Here is a 10443-nt window from a genome sequence, read left to right as displayed (position 1 = left end):
TGTGTGTGTGTGTGTGTGTGTGTGTGTGTGTGTGTGTGTGTGTGTGTCTTAATTTTAGGCCTTCTGGCTCTTGTGCTTTACTCCCTGCCCCTAACGGTAATTCCATAAGTAAGCAAATAATCCTCCCTTTTTCAAACATACGAAGATGAGATTGCAAACTTTAGAATTTAATGTCTTCCCTTTTTCTTGGTCACATTCACTTAACAGTTGAGGAAACTAAGGTTATAAGACATTAAATAACTATCTACAGATAGAGACACTAAGAGGCTTACCATTGAGATGGAAAGAAACTGGGAGTGCAGATTAAGACATAGGTCTCACTTTGTACAGAGGAGGTGAAAGCCTACTCATAAACAGCCATTCTGGTTTTAGAGATGAAAGAGGTGTAGTGAGGAATGGATTTGGAGTCATGGCCACGGCTCGACCAGGTTCTCAGCTGCTCACTGTCTAGCTGACCATAGTTTTTCAGATCTTTCACACCTGACCACCATCCCTTATCCTCCAGCTCCTGTTACTGTGGTATGTCAAATTTTAATTGTATCCACAAAAATTTGTATGTTTAACCTACCTTCTGTTGTAACTGGCAAAGAAATCTCCATGCAAGCAGCTGACTGTGCTTTTCGAAATGGTGGTCTTCCAGGACCCCAGCGATTTACTTTTGAAACATCAGCACTGGAAAGACGTTTTCCAGAACTGCAACTCTGAGAAGTTGGACTTGTGCAGTGTCCATTTACATGATCTGTACCAAGAGGAAGAAGGCAGCATAAATATCATAATTAAATCTTAATATAAAGGAATCTAAGTGTGTAGATTAATAAATGAAGAGAATTCCTTTTTTCAAAACATATAAAGATGGCTAAGTCCGTGCTATTTTAGTATTTAGTCACAATTTCAATTTTGCCAAAGTATTTAGCCAAATTTTTCATGATATTTATTAAATATAAGATTCGTTTTTAAAATTTGACTAGTTAACATAGTTTAAAATTTATTCTATGTCCTCATTATGTATTCTGCCATTTAATAGCAATACAAAATAGGTTATAGTATTAGACTTTCTTTTGCATAATTTTTTTTTTTTTTTTGCTGTATGCGGGCCTCTCACTGTTGTGGCCTCTCCCGTTGCGGAGCACAGGCTCCGGACGCGCAGGCTCAGCGGCCATGGCTCACGGGCCCAGCTGCTCCGCAGCATGTGGGATCTTCCTGGACCGGGGCACGAACCCGTGTCCCCTGCATCGGCAGGCAGACCCTCAACCACTGCGCCACCAGGGAAGCCCTGTTTTACTCTTTTTTTAAAATGAGTTAACATTTATTGAATACTTAAATGCTAGGTATTTTATACACATTATTCATTTAATCTTCACAACAACTATGCAAGGTAGGTGCTTTATTATCCTGATTTTTGCAGGTGAGGAAAATGAAGGTCAGAATAAAGGGTTCAGAAAATCATCTAATATTACATAAGTAGTATTCATGGAGACAGGATTCTAATCCAGATTTTTCTCACTTAGTGTCTGTATGCTTAAAAACTAGGCCACAGGGTCAGCTAAAATATTTGGTAAGGAGTAGCAATTTTGATGGCGTATTTCGTAGGGTTTAGGAGTAGCCTGTATAATGTACATTGAGATCCAAGCCCTTTGGGACCAGTCATCTTCCATATTAACCTAGATCTCTGAAATCAGATTTCCTGAATGGAAAGGCACAAATATCACACGATGAGTTAGCTAGGGGGAAGCAGAAGTCAAGAGCTCTAGCCCTCCTTTGCTAACAAATCTAGTCTTATAAATAGGAAGAACACTGAGGGCAATAGCTGCCAGTAACAAAGACTTAGAGTGACTACTTTGGAGGTACAAATTGCCCCCCTCTGGGCATACCAGTTAGGAAAAGTTGCCCCTTCCACAGGTGTGAAGCCTTGTTCTAGGGCTTATCCAGAGTAATGTGGGATGGATTACAGTCCTCTTCACGTTCTCTTATCTAGGTACAAAAGTATATAGCAGAGCTCTGAGAACAGTAAAATTTGTTCACTTAGCCAGGACTCTGGACTTGCTAAGCCAAGGTCCCTGCCTATCTATTACCATCATTTGGTGGCTGTTTCATGTGAATATTGTTTCATTTGAGCTCATAATAGGGCAGTATCAATTATTAGATTACTCAATATGCTGGTCTTTTTTTCCCCCTACCCACTGTATGGCCACATTTTCCCCAGCTCCTCATGATGGACTCATGAGGTCTGGCTGAAATTACTATACATGGGTAGCCCAGAGTTTTTGGCCATATTCTTCTGTTTTCAATAGGGCTGATTAACTTAAAGGATTTTTTTTGTTGTTGCTAAAAATTTTTAAATATATGGAAGTTAATTTGCTTTAATTTTTTTAAAACCACAGTAAATATTCAAGATAGATATGAGTAGATACAAAACACTTATAAAGAAATTTGGTTATAGCCCGGACACAGTCATTCTGGAAATTTATGATAAAGAAATAATGCTAAATACAAAAGAGAAACAAAAACCTCTATTGATAAAATTATTCAGTATAGTTTAAGTTATAGATAAAAATTGGAAACCAGCTCTCCTTTACAATTTAGCATAAACTTTTAGGTACACTGTGGTATATATTACATAATAGAGTATTATAATCTTTAAAAATGTTTTTGAAATGCTTGTTGAAACTTATAAAATATCTATGATGTGTTTCGCTTAGCTCTTGTTGCATAAAAACCACTCCAAATGTTAATAATGTAAAATAACAATCATTTTATTATGCTTACAGATTCTGTGGGCAAGGACTTAGACTAAGGCAAGGTGGGGATATTATATCCATGATGTCTGTGGCATTAGTCAGGAATGCTTGAATGGCTGAGGGCTTGGAATCTTTTCGAGGCTTCTTTTTTTTTTTTTTTTTTAAGAAGATGTTGGGGTTAGGAGTTTATTATTTATTTTTGCTGTGTTGGGTCTTCGTTTCTGTGTGAGGGCTTTCTCTAGTTGTGGCAAGCGGGGGCCACTCTTCATCGCGGTGCGCAGGCCTCTCACTATCGTGGCCTCTTGTTGCAGAGCACAGGCTCCAGACGCACAGGCTCAGTAGTTGTGGCTCACAGGCCCAGTTGCTCCGTGGCATGTGGGATCTTCCCAGACCAGGGCTCGAACCCGTGTCCCCTGCATTAGCAGGCAGATTCTCAACCACTGCGCCACCAGGGAAGCCCCTTTTGGAGGCTTCTTTACTCACATGGCCTGGGCTAGAATGATGCAAAGGTTGAGCTCAGTTGGGACTGTCAATGGTGCCTTCTTTAGAAGGCTTGGGCTTCCTCATAGCATGGTGGCCATTTTTACATAGTGGCTCAGGGCTTCAAAATGTCTGGCAAGTGATTTTGAAAATGGGATGGAAGCAATATTTATGTTGCTTTGGTGTTATTGCAATGGAGATTTTACTTTGTTTTGTTTTTGGAAGCAACATTCCAGTGTCCAGTCACAAGCTTTCTGTATGTCAAGAGGCAGTTGTAGTAGAATGCTGATCTTATAACAATGTGCTCTTCAGTTCAACAATTGATTGGCAGTAGTCTTCTGATTCTGTTTCTAACAGTAGCAAAGTTGTCTGCTTCCCTGGTATGTCTGTTTGGTGGCCTTATTCTGAAAGTCATACCTGTAGGCCAAGCTTAGAGTTTACGTCTCCATCTTTCAATGACTTGATAAGCACCTAGTTTCTTGTATTAAGTCACTTTCTGCATAATATAAATGGAATGGTTTGTTTCCTACAACTGCTTCCTGATTACAATGATGTTTTATCTCAGCTGTAGTGCTCTATGCCATTTAGAGAAAATTCAACATTCTAAAAAATTCAACCTTAAAACAATAAGCAGATTAGAGCAAATGGGAAATTGTTATTCTTTATTTTACAGAAAGATTCTCAAATCTAAAAAAATTACAAGTTTCTTTAAATTAGCTGATTCTCTTGTATCTTTAAATCAGTATTTGATTTATTGTATATATTATATAGAGTAAGGTACAATAGTGATTTATTGAAAAATGGCTTATTGACTCCAGTTGAAATTGTTTTTAACATAGTCCTTGACAAAGCTTTATAGTAGTATGTAAATGAAGATTTAATACTTGATACACTAGTCTTGTTAAACTTTTTAATATACCATACGATTCCTAGAAAATGAAAATTAGTATTATGCCTATGCCACAGAGGGTGATTCTATGGTGAAATAAATGTTCAACATAATACTAAATCAAAATAAGTATTGGATTTTAAAATTCATGAAAACAAATGAAATAAAAAGGCTTTGCTTTGAACTATATAAAATGTTGCCAGTATCAAACAGTTAAAATATATGAAAACCCACATAACTTTACCCTTGCTTACTTTTATAGTTCAGAGGTAACTCTTCTTTCCCTCCCTCCCTTATTATTTTTTTTGATTTGAATTTTATTTTATTTTTTTATACAGTAGGTTCTTATTATCTATTTTATACATATTAGTGTATATATGTCAATCCCAATCTCCCAGTTCATCACACCAGCACCCCAATACCTTTGCCCATTTTTTAAATCAGATTGTTTGATTTTTGTTACTGAGTTGTATGACCTCTTTATACAGTTTGAATATTATCCCTTATAAGATATATGATTTGCAAATATTTTCTCCCATTCTGTAGGGTGACTTTTCATTTATTGATGGTTTCATTTGTTGTGCAGAAGCTTTTTTAGTTTGATGTAGTTTAATTTTGCTTTTAGTGTCAAATCCAAAAAAAATAATGCTAAGACTGATGTCAAAGAGCATATTGCCTATGTTTTCTTCTAGAAGTTTTAAGGTTTCAGGTCTTACATTCAAGTCTTTAATCCATTTTGAGTTGCTTTTCTGTATGGTGTAAAACAGAGGTTAAGTTTCATTCTTTTGCATGTGGCTGTCCAGTTTTCCCAGCACCAGAATATTTTGAAAGAGAATACTTTCCCTATTGTATACTCTTGGCTTCTTTGTTGTAAATCAATTGACGATATATGCATAAATTTATTTCTGGGGTCTCTCTTCTGTTCCATTGATCTGTGTCTGTTTTTGTGCCAATACCATATTGTTTTGATTGCTATAACTTTGAAACAGTTTGAAACCAGAAAATGTGATGCCTCTAGCTTTGTTCTTCTTTCTCAAGATTGCTTTGACTCTTTGGGGTCCTTCGTGGTTCCATACAAATTTTAGGATTGTTCTATTTCTGTGAAAAATACCACTGGAATTTTCATAGGGGGTTGCATTAAATCTGTATGGACGTTTAAAAAATATTAGTTCTTCCAATCCATGAGCACAGAATATCTTTCCATTTATTTGTGTTTTATTCAGTTTCTTTCACTAACATCTTATTTTCAGTGTCTAGATCTTTCAACTCCCCAGTAAAATCTATTCCTGGATATTTTATTCTTTTCTTAATTTCTCTGATAATTTGTTGTTGGTGTATAGAAAGGTAATTGACTTTTTTGTTTGTTTGTTGCGGTATGCGGGCCTCTCACTGTTGTGGCCTCTCCCATTGTGGAGCACAGGCTCCAGACGCGCAGGCTCAGCGGCCATGACTCACGGGCCCAGACGCTCTGCGGCATGTGGGATCTTCCCGGACTGGGGCACGAACCCGTGTCCCCTGCATCGGCAGGCGGACTCTCAACTACTGCACCACCAGGGAAGCTGGGCAATTGACTTTTTTAAATTTTTTTTTTGGTACGCGGGCCTCTCACTGTTGTGGCCTCTCCCGTTGCGGAGCACAGGCTCTGGATGCGCAGGCTCAGCGGCCATGGCTCACGGGCCTAGCCGCTCCACAGCATGTGGGATCTTCCTGGACCGGGGCACGAACCTGTGTCCCCTGCATCGGCAGGTGGACTCTCAACCACTATGCCACCAGGGAAGCCCGCAATTGACTTTTATATATTGATTTTCTATCTTGGAATTTTGCTGAATTTGTTGATTAGTTCTAACAGTTTTTGGTGGAGTCTTTGTGGTTTTCTGTAAAGATTATGTCATCTGCAAATAGAGAAAGTTTTACTTCTTCTATTCTGATTTGGATGCCCTTTATATTTCTTGCCTTACTGCTCTGGCTAGAACTTTCAGTATTATGTTAAATGAAAGTGGCAAGAATGGGCATCCTTGTCTTATTCCTGATCTTGGAGGAAAAGCTTTCAGCTTTTCACTTCTAAGTACGGTGTTAGTTGTGGCCTTGTCAACTAAGGCCACAGTATGGTCTTCAGTATGTGTTGAGGCACATTCCCTCTATGCTCTCTTGGTTGTGAATTTTTATTAAAAACAGATACTGAATTTTGTCAAACGTTTTTCCTGCATCTATCAAGATGATCATATAATTTTTCTTCATTTTGTTAATATGATATATCACATTAATTTGCATATGTTGAAACATCCTTTCATCCCTGGAATAAATTCTACTTGATCATAAGATCCTCTTAATGTACTGCTGAATTTGGTTTGATAATATTTTGTTGAGGATTTTGTATCTATGTTCATCAGTGATATTAGCCTGTTATTTTCTTCTCTTGTAGTGTCCTTTTCTGGTTTTGGTATCAGGGTAATATTGGCCTTGTAAAATGAGTTTGGAAGTGTTCCCTCCTCTTTATTTTTTGGAAGAATTTGAGAAGGAGTGTTGTTAATTCTTTTAATGTTTGGTAGAATTGACCAGTGAAGAGGTGTTTGATTACTAATTTAATCTCTTTACTAGTAACTGGTCTGTTCAGATTTTGTATTTCTTCATGACTTGGTCCCAGGAGGTTGTATCTAAGAATTGATCTATTTCTTCTAGGTTCTCCAAATTGTTGGCATACAATTTCTCATAGTAGAATGTTACGATTCTTTGTATTTTTGTGGTACCAGTTGTAACGTCTCCTCTTTCATTTCTGACTATTTATTTTAGTCCTCTCTTCTTTGAATCTGGCTAAAGGTTTGTATATTTTGTATTTTCAAAAACCAGCTCTTTGATCTTTTCTACTGTCTTTTTAGTCTCTATTTCATTTATTTCTGTTCTGATCTTTATTTCCTTCCTTCTACTAATTTTGGGCTTCATTTGTCCTTCTTTTTTCCAGTTCCTGAGGTATATTGGGTTGTTTGAGATTTTGTTTCTTAATGTAGGCATTTATCACTATGAACTTCCCTCTTAGAACTGCTTTTGCTGCATACCGTAAGTTTTGTTATATTGTATTTCCATTTTCATTTGTGTCAAGAGATTTTTAATTTTTCTTTTGATTTCTTATTTGACACATTAGTTGATTTTCTGTCTGGATGAACTGTCATTTGATGAAATTGGGATATTCCCCTACTATTTCTACTGTTGTCTATTTCTGCCTCTATAACTCTTAATATTTATTTATTTATTTTTAAGTTGGGCTGGCCAAAAAGTTCATTCAGGTTTTTCCATAAGCTGTTACGGGGAAAACCCAAATGAACTATTTGGCTAACCCAATAAAACCATTCAAGCCACTCTTTGTCTTTTCATTGAATAATTTAGTCCATTTGGATTTAGAGGAACTATTGATAGGTATGAACTTACTGCCATTTTGTTAATTGTTTTCTGGCTGTTTATAAGTGCTGTTTCTTTCTTTTCTTGCTCTCTTCCTTTGTGATTGGATGCTTTCCTGTAGTGGTATGATTAGATTTCCTTTCTCTTTTATGTATATAATACAAGTTTTTGCTTTGTGGTTACCATGAGGCTTATATAAACCATTATTTTAATTCCTTAAAACTTGATGTATTTTTTGACACATAACATTGTACCTCTGTGTCCATGGGTTCCACATACATGGATTCAACCAACCACGGAACCCTCAGGTATGGAGGGCCAACCATACTATGACATTTTATAGAAAGGACTTGAGCATCTGCAGATTCTGGTATCAGCATGGAGTCCTAGAACCAATCCCCCAGTGATACCAAGGAACAACTGTATTAGTTTTAGGTATACAAACATATTTATAACAGTCTGTTTTAAGTTCATAACAACTTAAGTTCAAATGCATTCTGAAGCTGTATATTTTTACCCTCCCTCCCAAATTTTGTATTTTTGGCATCATAATTTACATCTTTTTATCTTGTGTATCCTTTAAGAAATTATTTTAGCTATAGTTATTTTTACTACTTTTGTCTTTTAGCCCTCATACTAGATTTATAACTGATTTACCCACCTCCATTACAACATTAGATTATTCTTAATTCTACTATATATTTACTTAGTGAGATTTATACTTTCATATGTTTTCCTGTTACTAATTAACACCCTTTTGTTTCAAATTAAAGAAATCCCTTTAATAACTTTTTCAAGGCCAGTCTAGTGGTGATGAACTCTTTCTGCTTTTGCTTGTTTGGAAAACTCTTTATCTCTACTTCAATTCTGAAGAACAACTTTTCTGGGTAGAGGTTACTTATTTGGCAGGTTTTTTTCCTTCTTTTAGCACTTTGAATATATCATGCCACTCCATGATGGCCTACAAATTTTCTGCTAATCTGCTAATAGTCTTATGGGAAATTCCATTGTAGATAACAAGTTGTTTTTCTCTTGTTACTTTTAAGGTTCTGTCCTTGTCTTTAACTTTGGACAATTATGTGTCTTGATATAGGTCTCTTTGGATTTATCTTATTTTGAACTTTCTGGGCTTCCTGGATCTAGATGTCTGTTTCCTTCCCCAGATTACGGAAGTTTTCAGCCAGTATTTCTTCAAATAAGTTTCTTCCTTTTCTCTTTCTTCTCCATCTGGGATCCCTATAATGCAAATACTGGTCCACTGGATGTTGTCCTATAAGTCCCCTAAGTAATCTTCACTCTCTTTTTTTTTCTGATTATATGTAATCCACTCTCCTGTCTTACAGTTCACTGATCCTTTTCTGCTCCATCCAGTCTGTTGAATGCCTCTATTTTTCTGTGCAGTTATTGTATTCTTCAGGTTTGTGATTTCTTTTTGGTACTTTCATATATTTTCTATCTCTTTGTTTAAATTCATTGTTCAATGTATTGTTCTTATTTTGAACACTTTATCAGGTAAGTCACTTATCTCTGTTTCACTAAGTTCTGTTTCTGGAGTTTACCTTTTTCTTTTGTTTGGATTATGTTCCTCCTTCTTTGTTTTCCTTGTGTTGGTTTCTACACAATAGACAAAGCTGTGGCCTCCCCCAGGCTTGATGGAGTGGCATTTTACAGGAGGTGACCCTTAGCATTCAGCCTGGCATGAGCTCTTGGTAGTCTCTAAATCCTTTGTGATTGTCCAAGCTCATTTTTGTTCTTAGTGGCTCCCAGTATTTGAGAGTATGCCAAGACCTGTTTCCGCATAGGTATTTTCTCATTCATCCAATGTTTAGAAGTTAATCAGCTACTTCTGGACATCTTTCAGAGGAAATTGCTCCATTTAGAGCTTTAGATTTGGTGTATCAGTGGGAGGAGGTGAGTTCAAAAGTCTGCTATGTTGTCATCTTGGACCATAACTTGAAATAACAAAAAATTGTAACATTAAAACACCAGTATATCCTGATTGACGATGAAGAAGCAAACTGACACCTTACCCTGCACCACATAAGTAAGTGTTCACTTCAAGTCCCATGTTAAGAGTGGGAAGAGTGTGTGTGTGGCGGTGAACCCACAGTGTATGCTGAGAAACAAATAAGAAAGAAGTTAGTCTATCTAAATAGTCTCCAAAGAGATGAAATCTTGTGTTGCTAAATTGCTCATTGCTTAACAAAATGTTGTAATTCCTGAAATTTGCAAAACTAATGTCTAAAGATATAATAATCATGTGGGTAAAATCATCCCCCCTCTCCCAGTATGAACAAATTTAACTCAACTTTGAAAAAGCTTATGAGTTTTTTGTTTCTTTGAAACACCTGCTGTAATTTACATTCAGTGAGCCAGTTCTTCAAATTCTGAACTTCCTTGTAAAACACTTGCAAACCAATAATCACTTCTTAATGTTTTTGTGTCTGAATATTCCTTTCACAATGAACTGTACATACAGTATATATTTTCTAAGTCATGTGAAAACTTATAATGAATAATTTGAATCTATTCCTTTTGAGGGGGAAATATCCTAATACGTTGAGTTTAAATTGTTTGGTTAAAAAGATTAAGACTGAGTTTTATTATTGTATATACTATGCAATGTTATGCTCTAACAGTGTTCTCTGGATACTGTAGTATCCATCTCCAATTTACTTTTCTTTAAAATAACTTTTAATTTTAAAATTTTAGCTTAATTCCCTCAGAGTCCCACCTCCCATTTAGACAGAGTGTTAACATTTTCTTTGAGTATCCTTCCAGAATTAATCTAATCATTTTTCAAAAGAAGTGGAAGCACATTTCACAATATTTTGTACCTTAGTATTTTTTCCATTTCACACTGTGCCTTGGAGGCCATTCCATATAGATATACATAATTGTTTTTAGTATAGTATAATAGTTTACAAAGGAAAAAAGTATCCA

The 10443-nt window shown here is 36.2% G+C and overlaps 1 protein-coding gene across 2 annotated transcripts in view; it reads right to left on the bottom strand.

The window, feature by feature from the left end:
* STXBP5L (syntaxin binding protein 5L) overlaps window positions 1–10443 on the bottom strand; it is a 362740-nt gene that overhangs the window by 24400 nt on the left and 327897 nt on the right. For both annotated transcript variants that reach the window (XM_027105973.1, XM_027105977.1), the window contains one exon: window positions 569–739. In XM_027105973.1, the coding sequence (XP_026961774.1) occupies window positions 569–739 (171 nt within the window). The remainder of the gene's footprint in view (window positions 1–568; window positions 740–10443) is intronic.

This window comes from Aethalodelphis obliquidens, unplaced genomic scaffold (assembly GCF_003676395.1).
Source record: "Aethalodelphis obliquidens isolate GAN/ISIS:26980383/991018 unplaced genomic scaffold, ASM367639v1 scaffold1, whole genome shotgun sequence".
Classification (NCBI taxonomy): Eukaryota; Metazoa; Chordata; class Mammalia; order Artiodactyla; family Delphinidae; genus Aethalodelphis; species Aethalodelphis obliquidens.
The sequence above is the reverse complement of the archived record's forward strand: the minus strand, read 5'-3'. Positions and strand labels throughout refer to the sequence as shown.